Source organism: Anastrepha obliqua, chromosome 2 (assembly GCF_027943255.1).
Source record: "Anastrepha obliqua isolate idAnaObli1 chromosome 2, idAnaObli1_1.0, whole genome shotgun sequence".
In the NCBI taxonomy this organism is placed as follows: Eukaryota; Metazoa; Arthropoda; class Insecta; order Diptera; family Tephritidae; genus Anastrepha; species Anastrepha obliqua.
In genome coordinates this window covers 35108069-35127875 of record NC_072893.1, presented here as the reverse complement: position 1 = coordinate 35127875, position 19807 = coordinate 35108069, and the positions used below count along the sequence as shown (strand labels likewise).

The 19807-nt window shown below is 30.1% G+C and overlaps 1 protein-coding gene across 1 annotated transcript in view; it reads left to right on the top strand.

Moving 5' to 3' along the window:
* The window catches only part of LOC129238079 (potassium voltage-gated channel protein Shaker), a 124360-nt gene that overhangs the window by 31991 nt on the left and 72562 nt on the right, over window positions 1-19807 (top strand). The window contains exons 7-8 of the mRNA XM_054873118.1: window positions 2776-2929; window positions 3768-3939. Of these exons, the coding sequence (XP_054729093.1) occupies window positions 2776-2929; window positions 3768-3939 (326 nt within the window). The remainder of the gene's footprint in view (window positions 1-2775; window positions 2930-3767; window positions 3940-19807) is intronic.

The following is a 19807-nucleotide window of genomic DNA, read 5'->3' as shown; positions in this document are numbered from 1 at the left end:
GCCGGCAAGCAGGTTGAGAAGCTCGTGGCGATTTTGGACTCTCTCCAGGGCCTCTTGGAGAATATATTCTTTTTTATCCTTAATTTGCAAGTTGCCACAGGAATTCCAATATTGCCTCTGTTTTTAAGCAGTGGAAGATTAGTACCCTTTCTGGTCAGCTCTTCGGTCTTAAAGTTGCCTTCAATATCTCTATGTCCCGTCACACCTATAAGACATAAGACTCTCCTTGAAGACGGCATTAATATCATTTAGAGCCGCCAGGCATTCCTGAGCAACCTTTGATCTCAGTATAACTGCCTCCATTGACTTGATGGCCGCCTGGCTGTCCGAGAAGATATTTATGGTAGTTTTTGTTATGCCGTCTGTGTTAAGGTACACTGTTACCTCCTTTATAGCTAATACTTCTGCCTGGTAGATGCTACAATAGTCCGTTTTTTTCGGTGATTACTGATTTTGGGCGGCCCGTATGTTCATAGTCATTTATGCCCTCACAACCATCTCTGAAACGTGTGAACCAATCATGAACTCTGGCACGAGATAGACAATCATCGCCATAAACTTCTTCATCAATTCAAATGTTTCGGTAAAGGCTTTACCAATTTCAAAACAAAATTTGATTTAGCTCTTTCTTCGAGACTCATTTTTGTACCGATGACACAAACATACTGACACCTTAGACGCAGTAACTTCGCTTGCACTGAACCGAATGTCACCAAGCTTTCACTGGAAGTCAACTAAGGGTGTAACAACGTACTAACTCATTAAAAAGATGGCGCCATCAAAAACATTTTTATGATGCCAGTCTTGTTTATTTTGGACCTCACCTTGCATATATGGTGTTTTGATATTTTCCATCAGTGAAAAATGGCTAAGAAAGTTAAATCTCAGCTAATATACCCCATAGAAAAAGTATAAAATGCTTAATTTTTAAGCACATAAGCAATGCAAACAAAAAATAATAAGCAATAAAAGTAAATGTAAACTAACATGGGAAGCACTACGTCGCCGAATCGACAAAGACATATTTAACGCGGACAAAAGATAAAAATTTGGGATTAAAAGCATTATTTAGGTAAAAGAGGGTAGGACACCAGATTCCGGGATCCAGTTAAGATCAAGTTAGAGGTATTACAGGAGATAGGGATATCTTTAAATTGGAAATACTTATATGAAAAAAGTTTTGTGGTGCGCTTATTTATTTGGCATCAACCTTATACGTAAGCTGATTCGACAGCTTGAATAAACAACTTTGAATTTTTACGCTTAAATTTACGTCTAGAGTAATTACACTATAAGTCCTTTGAAACACTAAACTCGTTTCAAAAATTTATTTGATGAGAAAATGAGAAACTGCATATGTAGCAGTGATACATAGATAAAATCGATAGTTTCAAGTGCAAATGAAATTTGTGCTACATAACAAAAAAAGTTACTTTTTGTCGCACAGTGTTACAGTAAGCAGATAATGTGTGCTTTCGATGCATCATACCATAAGCCGGTTAAAAAGTGCAGGTATACGCTTGAAATCAGTGAAATGAAAGGCAGAAAGCACGAATTGCTATCGAAAATTGCATACTTATAGGCGTTAAGAATAACCGAACTTATTAAAACAACAGGTAATGTGGTACTTAATATATTTTTAAATAAATTTAAATAATATTTTTTTTTTATTTAGAACTCAAATACCGCATAAATAATACCTGCATTCCTTTTAGGCGCCTTTAAGCCACTTTGAATGGCGAAAAAATAAGCTGTTTTGTGAATTTGTTGTAGGAAATTTGTGAAAGAAGTGCAGACTAGAAAAAACGTGTTGAATATATGTAGAAACATATGTACATAACATATCGTGGACTACATAAAAAAAATTTTTTTTTTGGTTGCGTATTTTTTCAAATTTTAAGTGTAAATTCTATTTTTAAGCATAAGTAAACGTAATAACTTATATACATACAAATTCTAATAAAAATAATAAACTAAAAAAACGTATTCCTAAAATGTTCTAATCTTCATATTTATATTTTTGTGTCAATATCATCCCTGTTTTATTTCCAAACATTAAAACCTCCTTGTACCTTTCTTCACTCTTTGCATAACTTCCGCACCGTACTACATTGATTTTCTATTCTTTCTTCTATTTTATCTAATCTAACCACCTTATCTATTTTCCTTGCTTTGTCCCTTAAAACTCTCTATTTTTTTGGCTTTTTTAACAAAACCTTTATTACATTTCTATATTACCATTTCATATATTTTTCCTCCTCACACGCTCTGAAACTATTTCTTTTTTGTCCCATCTTTACGCGCATTAATAACTCTTTTGAATTATAATACCTTTCTTAATTTTTTAATGAAAATTTTATTATTTTGCTATAATCCATTTCTTGCCCACTTCTTCTTTTATGTCCCACTGTTCATTGTTTTTTTTTTGTTGTTTTTTTTTTTTTTTTTGTAACGTTCTAAATATTCTTCTCTTTGATAAATTCTATTTAACTTAAACCCGTTTTTCTTTCACTCAAACTGTATATCCTGATACGCTCGTTCGCTCTTTTTTTAATTTGTATTTCATCTAATCTACTCCTCCCACATTTTGTCTCTATAAAAACGCCATAATCGTGTATTCCTCTCTCTATTCCACTCAATACCGCTCACTCCATTTATATTCAACTCGTTCAATCCCCTTCATGTGCCCTCTCACTCTCTTTCTCTCATTATTTATCTTTATCTCTCTCTCTCTCTCCCTCTCTCTCTCGCCCTTTCGTTATTTTCGTGTTAAAGGTTCCTCGCATGTCCGAATAAGTTACATTTCTGCAGGGATGTCATGAATGTTATCGACATAATCGCCATCATTCCGTATTTTATAACATTGGCGACCGTCGTCGCCGAAGAGGAGGATACGTTAAATCTTCCAAAAGCGCCAGTCAGTCCACAGGTACGTTTTCTTGTGTGAGAAATGTTTGATTAAAAAGAAAACTAAAAAAAAAAACAAAACCGATTTTATTTTAAATTTATTTTATATTGCGTAATAACAACAAAAGCACACCTAGTTCTAATAAATGGAATACATAAAAACTGAACACTAAACTGAGGAAATTTGAAAATTTCCACAAACATCTAAGTTGCCTAAAACACTTACAGACATTAGTTTACACATAAAAAAATGTAATATTTTATAAAAATTTCTTATTTATGCTCGTTCTCTTAATTTACCGAACTGTCTTGGCAGTTTTCGAAATTATCTTTTTTCGTAAAAAATTTGGCATTCAAGCGAAATTCTTACATTGCATAAATATGGAATTCTAAATTTATTTATGTTTTGCGTTTCTTAACGGTTTCAATACTTTATGCAAATAACAAATGCATTTGTGAATACTTACACGTACCTATATACATACAACTACATAAATATACCTGTATGTAGACACGACTACTCGCTCACTTTATAGATATTACTGCTTTACTCTCACTCTCACTCTGTCTCTCTCTCTATATATACATATATTATACTACAAATATATATAATATATATATATAATCCTTTTTTTTATTTTGTTTTTGTTTTCAACTACTATGTCAGTTACTAACCAATACTACCGAATACCAACCGCTATTTGTTACTACTTCTTAATTGAATATTTATGTTTTTTGTTATTGATTGTTCAACAACACATATATATTTACATACTTGTATACATAACTAAATCTATACATACTTATATATATATAAATTTGTTGATTGAAAACATGCCATACCGATTATAATTTTTTAGGACAAGTCATCGAATCAGGCTATGTCCTTGGCAATATTACGAGTGATACGATTAGTTCGAGTATTTCGAATATTTAAGTTATCTAGGCATTCGAAGGGTTTACAAATTTTAGGACGAACTCTGAAAGCCTCAATGCGGGAATTAGGTTTACTTATATTTTTCTTATTTATAGGTAAGTTCCAGACAAAAAAAGCAAATACACAAAAATCAAACCTAAACAAACAAAAAGCAAAGAATTTACCAACACATCCACATGCATTCACCCAAACAGTTACAACAATTTTTGCATATACTTAACCCTTGGTATACGTCAAAAGCGTAAACCATTTAACCACAACCAACACCATCACTGCTGCAACTACTACTTCCACTACTACTATCACTACTCTAATGATACCCATGCCAATGCCAAAACACACGCACACTCATACCATATACCCCAAACTAAGAGAACACTTGATGATCTACGAATACCAAAAACAAACAATCAAAGTAATACAAACAAAAACACAACCCAAAACAACTACAGGGAAACCCAAACCAAACCCAATACCAGGTCCAACCAAATCAAACTTTTTCTATATTCCAATATGCCTATTTCATGCCACAAAGAAAGGTTGAAAGAAACCAAAAAAACTAAATTTTCGGAAATCTTCAAGCCTTTAATTTGTGCTTGAAAGTTTTTGTTACTTATGAAATCAGTAAAAATCTCAAAGCCAGACATAAGAGTTTGAATTGAAAAAAAAAAAAACACAACCTCACACTAGAAATGTGAGGAGCCTTTGGAGCTGCTCAAATGGCAGTCATTTTAACAGACTTTTACAAAAGTGAATTTCAATGTCATAGAATAAGAAATTTGAACTGATCGAATGCCAGCAAAAGTAAAAGATAGACGGCCAAGCTCAGGTCATATTTAGAATTCAAGCTGACTAAAATATTATCTTCTTGATTGTATAGAAACTGACTTGATTGAAAAAAGTAAACGCATTCGCTTAAAAGCTACTCATAAAATCATAGTCCAGATATTCGCTTAATTATGATGAATTTTCTTAAAATTAAGTAAAAAATTTTTTTTTAAATTAAAATAAACAAAAAATACAAAAAAAATAAAAAACATTAAAAAGAGATAAAGATAAAATACCAAAGATTAAAAATGAAAATGCAAATTAAAAAATAATAACAAAAAATTGAAAATTTCAAAATTAATAAAAATTATTATATAAAATGTAAAATTTATTAAGAGCTAAATATTAGAAGTTAAAAGTTTAGAACTAAAAATTAAAAATTATAAAAAATACCAAATGCTAAAAATGAAAAATTAAAAATTAATCAAAAACAATTTTTAATACAAAACATTTAAAGAAAAACTTAGAAATTAAAAACAAAAATTTTGAATAAAAATAAAAAATTTTTAATTATGAATTTAATGCATAACATAGAAAATTGAAAACTAAGAATAAGAAATTAAAAAATAAAAAATAAAATTTTCACATAAAAAAAATTGGAAATTAAAAATTCAAAATTTAAAACTAAGAACTAAAAATTAAAAATTAAAAACTTAAAATTAAAATAGAAAATTGAAAACTAAAAACGAAAAATTAAAAACTTAAAATTAACATAGAAAATTGAAAACTAAAAACTAGAAATTAAAACATAAAAAATTTAAATTAAAATTTTCACATTAAAAAATTTGGAAATTAAAAATTGAAAATTTGAAACTAAGAACTAAAAATTAAAAGCTTAAAAATACATAGAAAATTGAAAACTAAGAATTAGAAATTAAAAAATAAAAAACTAAAATTAAACTTTTCACATTAAAAAAAGTGGAAATTAAAAATTTAAAATTGAAAACTAAGAACTAAAAATTAAAAACTTAAAATTAACATAGAAAATTGAAAACTAAAAATTAGAAAATAAAAATTAAAAATTTAAAAATACATAAATAAACATTAAATTTTTAAAATACATAAATAAGATATTAAAATATAAAAAATTAATCAAATTGTAAAAGTAATATAATAATAAAATGTTGAAAGTTGAGAATGAAAAAAAAATTAATTTTAAAGTTTTAAATAAAGAATCAAAAGGTTAACTTCAAAAAATATCTCCTTTTTTGTTTTTGGTTTTGTTTCACCTTCAAAATTTCTGACTAGAAATTACTTATTCACAACAAAGGATTTGGTGAAGGAAAAAAATAAAAATAAAGAAAAAAATCGAAAATATAATACTTAATTCAGTTAATTAAATTGAAAGCGAAAAACTAAAAACTAGAAGCATTCACTGAAAAAAAATAACAATCATCATTAAAGTGTAGAGTAATTTAGAGCAACAAATGTCTGTGCCCCTTGAAACTTTTACTGATTTCTGCGCAACTAAGTTAAAAAAAACAAAAATATTAAAAAGCTACCAAAAAAAAACTGAAAATAAAAACATGCACTTTTCCAATATTTTCTTTCGAACCCATCTTTTACGTTTCCCTCCCTCCGCCAAAGTCCACCACTGTAAGCTTGCAAAGAAAAAAATAAACAATTGGAAGCATACCAAAAAACACTTTGATTTCCCTATTTTTAAAAATTACCGCTTTTTTCTATAAATATCAAAAATATAGTAAACTTAAACATAGTAAAGATGGCAAAACAAACGCAAAAAGAAAATTTATTTGTACTGTACCTTTGTGCGTAAAAATGTAGCAAAGAAAGAACAAAACGAATAAAAAAGTAGTGCTTGGGAAAGTACTTTCCAAAGTACTCCACAAAGTGCTTTCAAAAGTGCTTCCCAAATCTTTACCCGCTCACGCAGTATACCGTTCAATTAATTTTGTGGTTTTTGTTTTTTTTTTATTGTTTAAAAATAATGAAGCAAGGTGATGATTACTCGTACATTTTATTGCTCGTAAGTTCTCATCAATAATGTTTTTTTTGTTGTAGGTAATATTTACAAATGCATATAAATACAACTGTTTTTGTACATCAATGTATAGCGTATAACTAACTGAGTGTGTGTAGGTGTAAATAGGTTTAGGTATCTACTTTTAAGCAGGCATAGTTTTAGGCGAATCAACATTAGTTTAAAATGTAGTAGCGGTAAAGTGTTGTAATTGAGAAGAAGAAAAAATGTACGCACATACTTACATATGTAATAGGTCTATGAATAAGTTCGTGCGGTTTTTTTTCGAAATTTGAATTTCGGATCATTCCCATGGCTGTTAAACGTTTGGAAATGGTTGATTGATCAACTCCCAAAGTTTTTGCAACCTCTTCTTGCGTTTGAGCCGGATCTTGATCGAGCAATTCCTCCAATTCGGTATCCATGAACTTTGGCGGCGCGGCCAAAATCACCACTTTTAAAGCGTGCAAACCACTTCTGGCACGTTCGCTCAGCTAGAGCATGCTCACCATAAACTTCCACCAAGATACGATGACTTTCGGCTGCTTTTTTCTTCATATTAAAAAATTCCCCGCAAAAACACATTATTTGGCACGAAATTCGACATTTTCAAGTGTGGTAAAAATATTGTTGTTTACGCTTCAAATAAAAAACTTATACTGACGTTTGTGCCTTACGACAGTAGCTCTCCAATGAATGTTTGGAAATGTGGATCGATGGAATAATAATCAAGTTACGCCATCTGTTGTAAAACCGCACGAACTTATTCATAGTCCTATTACTAGTGTCGTAGGCACTCACCCATCTACATAGCAGTAAATGTGTAACGAAAATAGCACTTAAATGATATTAACAAAACAAAACTCAAAAAAATTACCTCCCGAACCGAAAAAACTTCCACATCGTCAAACCCGTATAGTTAAACGCTCACATAGTAAACCAAGCGCGCACTCCTATTCCCCGTTTCTGCGTCCCATTGAGGCCTCTATGGGCTTACCTAAGTGCAATGCATTCATGGCTGTAGTATCACCGCATCGTGTGTGTGTGTGACCCCTTAAAGTATGCTACGCAAGCATTTCGATTCCTGAGAAGTAAATATATGGAAATTTACTCGAATTTTAGTCTATTACTCCTGATATACTTTGACAGAGTAAAACATATTTGAATGCCATCAGTCCGTTTGCAATTTTAAGGTGAAATTTAAAATTGTGATTGTTGCCCTTAAATTCCAGCAGCAGCGCCACCAGCGGTGTCGTGTGTATTGTGTCTATGTCTAAAGCTGGCGCTGTGATGTAACCGTACGATTCAAAGGCAACATCTGCCTTTGTATACATAGATTTTTATCTTCCATATGTATGTACCTATACGAGTGTGTGTATGTTTGTTTGCCCTCATTGGGGTAAATCTTTCAAATTGTATACCTAAACAAATGTAAAAGACGTATTCATTAAAATATCTATTAGTGAAGCGGGTGGATAATTTTGCATGCATACAAACACATAAATGGATTTCTTGAGACACCAAAGTTTGTCAACTCTGTTCGTTAATAGTTTTTTTTTTGTTTTCTACAAATTTCACTAACCAGTGTTTTTGACGTGCCAATCTGAACGCTTGAGAAAATACTTTCAAAGTGCATCAATGTAACTTTTCACTGTGTTTTATGAAATTTTTTCAAAATTAATTTCTTTTACACCAACTACTCAACTTCTCTGTCGTAGTATCAGTTTTTGTTAATAATAAACTTTCGGACTCTCTTGTCTAGCGTCAACTGTAGCTTCATGATTTTCTTTCGCTTTAAATGCTGCTCAGTCTCTTTCTGAGTAATTAGTGACCTTTTTCTACTACTTACTAACAAAATTTATATGTACACACAATTACTTTCTTAACTCCCGTTACTCAACTACTTTAGAGTTTTATATTTAGTTATAGCTGGGGATGTGCAATTAATCAAATAGTCGCAGCAGGGAAGAAAGCATTTAAACGCTGTTGGCATAAACTATAAAATTATGTTATATTAAGTGATTATGTAAAATAAAAATTAATAAATTATGTAAAACTTAAGTAAGTCGACAATTTCGGCTAAGTAAGTGTTCCGAAATAGGAAAAATTCAATATGAAAATTGGAAAACAACGCAAATAGCCTGATGCAGTTATTAATTTTTAAAGCTGGGTGTTTGATGTAAAATAAATAGTGATTAAGAACTAAAAATAAAAAAATTCAAAACTAAGAACTGAAAATTAAAAATTAGAAAATACAAAAATAAAAAATTGAAATTAAAATTAAAAACTTAATAAAACTAAAATAATAATAAAATTTAAAAAGTTAAGAGGGGAAGTTTCAAAATTAAAAATTACGAATTCAAAACAAAAAATAAACACTAAAATTAAAAAAACATGAATGAAAAAGGAAACAAAAAAATTATATAAATAATTACAATATAAATTAAAATATGAAAATTAAAAAATAAAAAATGCAAATGAAAAATGAAAAATCAAAAAATACGAAAAAAAAGAATAAAAAATAAAAAACTAAAATTAATATAAAAAAATTAGTAAAACGAAAAAGTACAAATAAAATATTTAAACTTAAAAATCAAAGTTTCAAAATTATAAATTAAGAATTAAGATTGAAAAATCAAACAATAAAATTAAAAAAAAAAAATAAAGAAAGTAAAAGAAAAATTTAAGTAGTTAATGTCATAAAAAATACAATCTAAAAATTGAGAATTAAGAACTTCAAATAAAAAATTAAAAATAAAAAAAAATAATAAACTAAAGTTAGTATTAAAAAATTAGTAAAATGAAAAATATAATAAAAAAATAATAAAAGTTAAGAATCAAAGTTTAAAAATTAAAAGTTACAAATTAAAGCCTAAATAATAAATAAATAAAACTGGAAAATGGAAGTTTCAAAATTAAAACTTAAGAATTAAAAATGAAAAATCATACACTAAAATTAAAAAAGAATAAAATAAAAGAAATAAAAGAAGAATTTAAGTAATTAATGACAATAAAGAGTAAAATCTAAAAATTAAAATTTAAGAATTGCAAATTAAAAATTACAAAGTAGGAAAATAAAAAAAATAAAATTAATATTGCAATTACAGTAAAATGAAAAAAAGTAAAAATAAAATATTCGCAGTTAAGAATGAAAGATTCAAAATTGAAAATTACAGATTAAAACTTAAATAATAATAAATAAAAATTAAGGTTTAAAAATAAAGAACTAAAAATGAAAAACTGAACATTAAAATTAAAAAATCAAAAAAAAAATTAAAAAAATTATTATTTAAAAATCTTAATTAATTAATTACAATAAAAATTAAAATTTAAAAATTAAAAACTAAGAACTGAAAACTACATTAATTTAAAAACTGCCAATAAAAACTAAAAAATACAAAAATAAAAAAATAAATGAAAATTGAAAAAATTTTCAAATGAAAAAAATAATAACAAAATATTGAAAGTTAAGAATGAAGTTTCAAAACTGAAAATTATAAATTAAAGCCTGAATAATTATAAATGAATAAAACTTAAAAATGAAACTTTCAAAATTAAAAGTTAAGAATTAAAAATGAAAAATCAAACACTAAAAATAAAAAAGTATAAAATAAAATAAATAGAAAAAAATTTAAGTAATTAATAACAATAAATAATAAAATCTAAAAATTAAAAACTAAGAACTGAAAACTACATAAATTTAAAAACTGCAAATAAAAACTAAAAATTAAAAGATATAAAAATAAAACAATAAGAAAACTAAAATTAATATTAAAAAATTAGTAAAATAAAGAAAAGTAATAATAAAATATTAAAAATTAAGAATGAAAGTTTCAAAAATGAAAATTACTAATTAAAACTTAAGAACTTAAAGAAATAAAAATAAAGTTTTAAAAATTAAGAATTAATAATAAAAAAATTTAATATTAAAATAAAAAAATTAATAAAATAAAACAAAATATTTAATTAATTAAATAGAATAAAAATTAAATACCCAAAGCTAAAAGCTGAAGCTGAAAACCAAATTTAAAAACCGCAAATTAAAAAATAAAAAACTGAAAAGTAATAATAAAATACTGAAAGTTCAGAATGAAAGTTTCAAAATTGAAAATTAAAAAATTAATGAAGTAAAACAAAATATTTAATTATATTAATTAATTACAGCAAAACTAAAAATCTAAAAATTAGAAACTAAGAGCTGAAAACTAAATTTAAAAACTACAAATTGAAAACTAAAAATTAAAACATACAAAAATTAAAAAAATTAAATTAAAATGGAAAAATTAGAAAAATGGGAAAAGGTAATAATAAAATATTGAAAGTTGAGGATAAAAAATTAAAAGAAGCAGAAAACCGGAGACTCGTTGAAGAAAACTCTTCTTGAAATGAAACTCATAACTTTATTTGTATAAAATTAATAAATAATTAATTCAAAGTTTACTAATTTCTACAAAGAATTTAACTGCAGTTGAGAGATTTGCTAGGTTCAGAAATTATCAAGCGTTTCCAACGGAATAAACTTAAAAGGGGCCTCTTATCAGTGGCTTCAAAAAAAGCTGTTTTTTCTCAATGTTTTTTCGAGGCGAAAAAAGCGACACACAGGAATTATCTTTTGCATTTATTTCAAGGCATGATTGAAGAGTAATAAACAATTTTTTAATATAACTAAAAAAACAAAATGGCAGACATATGAGGGATCTCGCACAGCTTCTCGTTGCGCGCTAGTAAAACGGCGTGTGAGATTGCGATCGTAGTTTTCACATGAAACACAAAATAAAAATATTGTCTTATTCAGAAGGCTTTCCCGCATATAATAGACTACTCTTGTATAAAAATATTATATGAAAAAATGAAAACACAATTAATTATTGAAAAAAAAAAGATTTTTTTTTGTATTTTGTTAGCTAATTAGTTGCACATTTTAATTATCTTTATATAGATTATCGGTTTGAAACGATAACTTTCGTCGGTTTTTTTAAATCTTACACGCCATTTTCAAAAACATGGTTTTGAGAAAATGTGTTTCAAAGTTTTCAGAAGGTAGACAGTAAACTCACAGGAGGAACGGTACACAGGCTTGTAACTCCGAAATCACTTTGAATTCCGCTATAAAATTTTGAGGGCATATTCTCCTATAATATATCTATCGATTGCAGTAAAAAAAATCGATTTTTTGAAGCCGACTGATAAGATTGGTGACGTACCGTAGCCATAACCGGTACCATAACAACCAGCTGTTCTGATCAAACATATGAGTATAACTGTAAACGGTTATAGGTGCCGCACCATAACGCCATAACCATAACCGTAGCCATGTGTATTTATTGCATTTTCGACTTTTCACTGTAACCGTAAGCAGCTGTGAAACACTTTAGATTTGTTTTGATATTTCCGATACAAATTGGAATATTAGAAATGAATGACGAAAAATTAATTGATTCACTGGAAAATTATCCGTATTTTTATGACAAAAGGTAACTGTTATAATTAATTCTACTTCAATATCAGCTGTTTATGGTTACGGCATGACTAGTCGGCAAATGCAACATTACAGCGGCTATGATTATGATTACGACTATGGTGTCGTGGCTACGACATCGCAAATTGCAGCTTAACTCAAACAGCTGATAGCAGATGCGTAACAGAGCTGCCTGTTTTTTTTTTTTTTTTTGTGTAAAGCAGTTACCAGTTGAGGCTTGTTAACATCGCAGGTTTACAGAAAACAAGTGCCGGATAGAGCTGTTTATACTTTTATGTAAAGAGGCTCGTATGCAAATTTTACTCTCATATTTTGCAGGAAATGCATACATATTTGTTATAATAATTAAGAGAAGAAGTACTTTTTATATGTAAATTCTACAACACAAAACTACTTATCACGTTGAATGCCACGCCGATTTTACATCGTTTGCCCGTGGCGCCAACATGAATTTGTTAGAATGCAAAAATTATTGTGTGCACATGAAATTTATACACACATTTCTCATGTTTAAATAAAATATTTTTGTATGTTCTATACTCCATTATATCACTTACACTATTGCAATAATGTAAATAAAATTGAAAATTTGAAAACTGTCACCGGTGACCCCCACGGCGCTACAAAAAAACTTAGTGCCGGTCATCGGTGACCCCCATGGCATTCAACGCGTGATTATCCCTGTCTACCATAAATGGCTGCTGCTCTGGTTGAGCCTGAAAACATGCTTTAAAAAATTTACCTTAATATTATATGTATTTGTAATACAGCTTTCTCTGTTAGCATAACATTTTCTGTTAGGCCAGCAATGTTAAGTTCACATACTCTGGCACACCAAAAGTTCCATGAGAACTCAGCCATTTAACTGAGACGTGTCACTTTAGTTCAGCGTAAATTGCAGTTAAATCTCTGTGGAAATAGGTGTAAAATGCAATTAGCCAATAACAAATACTGCCACTCAACGGTTTTTTAACTAAAATACAAATTAAACTACCGAATGAGAATTGAATTATCAGAATAAATTTAAATCGATTGAATAACAGTTTGAAGCAATGCACTATTATTGTATTATTCCTACTTAAATATAAGCATATTTATAATAATTTCATATTTTGTAACTATTTTTTTATAAAAATATTTATATAAATTTTATGAAAACGTTTATATATAAAAATATTTATAAAGAATTATATATAAATATATAAAAAGTATTATACAAAATATAAATAATTTATTTTATTTAAAATTTCGTAAATATTTTGATTTATCGAAAATTTTTTAAACATTTTTTTTAACAAAATATAAAAATATATATATGTAGAGCTTCAAATAAAATAAAATATTTACAAAATTTAAAATTTTATGAAATAAATTTTATATAAAATGAAAAAAAATTAATAAAATAGTTGTAAAAAAAATTGTATGTAACATTTTAAAAATATTTAATTTTATAAAAAAATGTACACATATTTATAATATAAACTAAATAAAAAATAATTATATGTATAATATAAACTAAATAAATATTTTTTTAAATGTTCATACAATTTATGATTTAATATTTTATAAATATTTAAAAGATAACTATGAACAACTTTTTTAAATTATACAAAAATTATTTTTTTTTGTAAATTATAAAAAAATTAAAATAATTAAAAAAATATAAACAAAATAAAATAAATATCAGGTCAGTCCATAAGTTCGTGCGTTTTTTAAAGTTAATAAAAAAGATATTTAAAGTATTTATTAATCAATAATATAATATATTTACAATGTCTTCCCAACGGTTAGGCAAATTTTTAATTCTCTGCTCAAAGAATTTTTTGTCCTTGGAGCCAAAATACGCTTCGATATCCCTTTTTATAGCTTCTTTTGAGGAGTAGTTCTTGTTACTCATACGGGGATTGAAGTCCACGGAAAAGGTGATAATCACAAGGTGCAATATCCGGAGAGTATGGTGGATGCGGCAATAGCTCCCATCCGAGCTCGTTCAGCTTGCCTAATGTTTGCCTTGCGGTATGAGGTCTTGCGTTGTCGTGGTGAAACAAAACTTTGCGTCTATTCACTAAAGACGGTCGATTTTTGTTAAGTGCCTCATTCAGGTTTGATAGCTGATGGGAATAATAATCAGCCGTTATCGTCTGGTTTGGTTCCAGAAGTTCATAATAAACAATACCAGCCATATCCCACCAAATAGACAGGAGAATTTTCTTGGAGTGAAGGCCATCTCTAGGGGTCGGTTCTGGTGTTTCATCTTTATCTAACCATTGGCGTTTGCGAACAGGATTATTGTAAAGGACCCGTTTTTCATCACCAGTAATGATTCAGTTCAAAAAACTTTCATTTTTAAGCCGTTGCAGCACCTGAGGGCACACATGCACTCTCTGCTGAAGGTTGGCGACGGAAAGTCTATGCGGAACCCATTTTCCCAGATTTGAAACCTTTCCCAACTGAACCAGGTGCCTGTGAACTGTTCCATGCGATGAATTTAACCTCTGAGCCATCATATCGGCTATCAAATTTGGATCAAATTCCACGAGTTCGGGCAAGGCGTCGGAGTTAAAGACTTCAGGACGACCAGCGCGCGGGGCATCCTCCACGTCGCAGTTACCACTTCGGAATTTTGAAAACCACTTTTGCGCAGTCCTTACACTCACGGTATCCTCTCCGTGAACAGTGTTTATTTCTGCAGCAGCAGTTGTTGCATTTTTACCACTTTTATAAAACAAATACCAAATATGCCTCTTATACGCGTTCGAAGATTCCATTTTATCTTTTAACAACACGTGCTTCTATCCGCGATTAGAATCACTCCTTGAATGCACAATACATCAAAAAAAAATATAAATAGTTCCGTTATATTCCGCGAATAATTTTTTGTATCCAAAAATCGTACAAAAGTGAAATTATGGGTAAAATACGCACGAATTTATGGACTGACCTGATATTTCCAGAATATTTTTTAAAATTATTTTTGGAAGTTGCTATTAAATATTAAATTGTTATAAAATATTTCTATTAAATAAATATTTAATATTTTAAATTTTTTAAAAATATTTTATAATATATTTAATATTTTAATATTTAAAAATTTTTTTTTACAAAATGTTTATAAAATAAATGTTAAATAAAATATTTTATAAATATTTTTTAAATAAATATTTTATAAAGAAATATTACATAAAAAATTTTATAAATATTTTATAAATATTTAACACATTTTATAAATATTTTTAAAAAATAAAATAATATATTTAATAACAAATTTTATTTATTTAAAATATTTATAAAATTTGTTATTAAATATTTATTTAAAAAATATTTGTAAAATAGAAAGCTAAGTTTTGAAAGAATTGAATTTGATCAAAATATGAGTGATGATGATGAATAATGAAATAGAAGGCGCAAGACAGTTTCTTATTTGGTGGCATTTTTTCAAAAGTAATCTTGAAAGAAAATCCTGTTCCATGAAGCCACGGGCCATAGCCATTATATACGAGCGTCATTTGTCAAGTTCTTGCAAACATGAAAACTATTTAGTTGCTTGGGGTGAACCATTTTTTGTTTTTTTGACATAGTCTCCTTTTGGGCTTATACACCTCGTCCAGCGCTGTTCTTGATTGTAGAAATCTTTCATGAAATTGTACTGCAAACTTTAGCACCAAATACTAGACGCTTTAAAAAAAATCGGCTGAGGACTCTCCTTTTAACAGCATTTACCATAAATTTATTGAGAAATAATTTTACTGTTGCAGCAACAATAACTTCATTATTAAACCATCAAAAAATACGAAATCACTAAAATGTGGCCTTTTATTCTAGGTACAATATTTACGATTTCCAATTTCTTCGCTCTCGTAAATTCTCTACTGGTGCTCCCACTACCAACGTAAACGTACGCCCGTATCAGCTGACACGATGAAACTAATGAGAGCCCCATGTAACTCGATTGTCACAGCCATTTCGTTCCGTAGTATCGTAGATCGTTGTTTCATCCTATCAGCTGATAAAGGCTCACACTCTAAGTTGGTGAGTTTGAGCACCATTCAAGTCTCTAGTAGTAGAACTGAGTAAAATAATGCAGTATTCGATTAAATTCGATGCAATAATTAAAAAGAAATTAATCCGAGTAATGACAGGACAGTCTTTTGCTAATTACCAAAGTGAGCGTAGTTTGCCTGCAACTATTTTGGTTTATATTTTTCAATACATTGACAGCGCTGGAGTGGTTAAATGCGTACGTATAGCGTTAACGAGGGACCATAAAGTCAATTAATTGAGCGAACTTAGTAGAAACTAACTTGGAATAAACGCAAGGATAATAGATTACCAGGTTTGGCCCATCTGCCGCGTCACCGGGTACTCGGCAGCCGAACTCTGCAAGCGAATTTCACACGCATTGACACACTCGTCCAATCAGTCGTGGTTCAGACGGCAACAACGCAGCATGAAGGGGGACTGCGTAGATGTTTTTTCGTATATCACCAACACGATGGGTCGAAACACCAAATGATAGCAAAAGTTTTCTCTAATAGCGGTCGCTCTTCGGCAACCTCCAAGTGTATTTCTTTCATCAAAAATCTCGTCTGCCGTTCGGAGACGACGTAAAACTGCAGGTCACTTCATTTGTGAAACAACGTCAAGACGCACACCACAAACGGGAGGAGGGCCCAAAAAACGCCAATATATGTACGAGTATATAGAATAAAAATTGCTTAGTATCTTAGTAGAAGCTTATTTAATTGGAAATACCTATCTATACTTATAAATATAATAACAATTTTTATATTGAATTTTCGCCTAAGAAGGACCCAACAGAATGGATTGATGAACAAATTAATGTGCTAATTAAAAAGATTTCTTGACCTATAGCATTCGACTGTAATTTATTAAGTAAAATTTGCTCCTGAACGCGAAATTTTAAAAATTTTAGTACTCTAAATTGTAATTACGATTTCAAAATTATTCTTATAATAACTTTATAGTTAATAAAATTTCATATTAGTGGCGTATGTAAGACTTTTCCCCAAGCCTTTTTTCGTCAGAGCTTTTTTGCGAATTTATCGGATTTATCGTGATTTTTGCATTTTTTTTTTGGTTCTGGTTCAGTTTTATTTTGTAAGTTGCAACATCAGAAAATTTGTACTTCCGCTTAATTTTTCGAACCTCGAAGTGTAGTATTCTAGAAAGAAAATCTTTGCTGAAAACAGTCGAATCGACTAACACGAACTTGATAACTATAAAACTAAAATACCTTCTGCAATCAGATTGATGTGTTCCGGTCACAAGCTGGACTTCAGCTACGTACACTCTAGAAATCTTAGGAACTTTGGTGCATTGGCGGGGATGCATTCTGCGAGAAACTCCCCATCAAGCTTCCGGACCGCTGTGGTGTTTTCCAAGCGGAGGCAGCCGTAATTAAAGATGCAGTAAATTGGTTGCTTACCTCTGCAATTACTCTAAGTGAGGTAAATATCTACTCCGGCAGCCAGGCGGCAATTAGAGCTCTGGGCTCATTGTTTGTAAATTCGAAATTAATCAGGTAATGCCTGACTTCTCTCTCAACTGCATCCGAATATTTCGATAGTAGGCTCATTTGGGTTCCCTGTCTTGAATTTGGTGGGTGTTCTTACCAGGCATTGTCCCAAGTAAAAAATATAATTAGACAGAGCATTAATTGCCTTGGGCTCGATAAAGGAATTGTCCTGCAATATATTAATTAGCCAGCTTAGAAGAAGGTGCCGAGATGTTTCCACCATGTGCTCCATACAGCTTCTGTAGAAAGCACGTGAAGCAATCCCAAGTCTCACCGCATGAATACCTAACGGACAATGCCCAAATTCGAGAGTTGCGTCTTTGTTAGCCTTAGAAGTTTCATCGAGCGCTCCCGATTTATCCGTGGCCAGAAGAATCTCACGACTTTGCGCTTTTGCGCACTAACCCAGCACCCGCTGAGTTGACGCGAAGCTTATCTTTCCAGAAGTAAACCAGAGGTTCTCAAGCGAACCCCAACCCTAATGGATAATTCCCAGTGAGGATACCCACCACAATCGGAAGTTGCGGCTTTGTTAGCCTTAGAAGTTTTGTTGAGCCTTCCCGGTCTACCCGTGACCAAAGGATTTCATGACTTTGCACGGGTACGCACTAACCCAGTGCTCGCTGAGTTGATGCGAGGCCCATCTTTCCAGAAGTAGGCCAGAGGTTCTCAAGGGAACCCCAACCTTTACTTGAATCCACTTTCCGTAAAACACCTCTTTGGCGAAAGTCAACATTTTACCAACACCAGGAATGAGGTTTTTGGACACTGTATACCTTCACATATGGCCGCCGTAGCCGAATGGGTTGGTGCGTGTCTACCATTCGGAATTCACAGGGAGAACGTAGGTTCGAGTCTCGGTGAAAGACCAAAATGAAGAAACATTTTTTTTCTAATAGCGGTCGCCAACTTACCAACGAGCTGAAGGTCTGTGTTACTTGTCCTCCTGCGTATTGTAGTTGGGTGATATATCACTTAATGTCTATATAAAAAATAAGTAAAAAAAATAATTGAACACCGAAGGCCAATGCAACCAGTGTTGTAAAAATTGTTAGTGCAATATTTTATATTTTTCTAATAAATAATAATAATAATAAAAAGATAATTAGACTAAAAGGTTATTGGATAAAAATTTATTATGAAAGAGTAGTAATAACAAATAATAATAATACCGTTATTCAGTGAAGAGTTTTATATAAGATATGATAGTCAAGTGCCATAGGTCAAAATAATTGTAAACTAGTGTAAGTTGTATATTTTAGAAAATATGAAATATAATGTTTAAAGTAATAACTAGTATTGTTTTTACTGAAAAAAAAGCATTTTGAAATCAAAGTTCTTAAACCAAACACTCAGTTTTACGGTAAAAATTAATTTAAATTAAATACAAAAAGTTTCAGTTACATTTTGTTTTTTTTTTTTTGCTCCTAAGCTAAGTTGAAGACATCGATTATCGCTAATAAGATTTTTTTTATTCTAAAGGGTGGTTAAATTTTAAGGGCCGGTATTGATTTTGAAGAGAATACAATTTTTTTAAGATATTATTGTCATTTCTCTTTATTATGATAATTTTAATATAGCTCAATTACGAATAGGATAAAATATTGGCCATTTGGCCACCACGGTCTCGGCGGCACACCTCCATCCGATGGTCCAAATTTTCGATGACGCTGAGGCATAATTGAGGTTCTATGCCATTAATGTGCCGAATTATCTCATCTTTTAGCTCTTGAATTGTTGTTGGCTTACCGACGTACACCTTTTTTTCAAATAATCTCAAAGAAAGAAGTCCAACGGTGTCAAATCACATGATCTTGGCGGCCAATTGACATCGCCGCGACGTGAGAGTATTCGGCCATCAGATTTTTCGCGCAAAACAGCCATTGTTTCGTTAGCTGCGTGACACCTGGCACCGTCCTATTGAAACCACAAATCGTCCACATCCATATCTTCCAATTCGGGCCATAAGAAGTTCGTTATTATCTCACGATAGCGACCACTATTCACACTAACTGCCTGACCGGCCTCATTTTGGAAAAAATACGGCCCAATGATGCCGCCGGCCTATAAACCGCACCAAACAGTCACTCTTTGTGGGTGCATTGGTTTTTCGGCAATCACTCTTGGATTCGCCCAAAT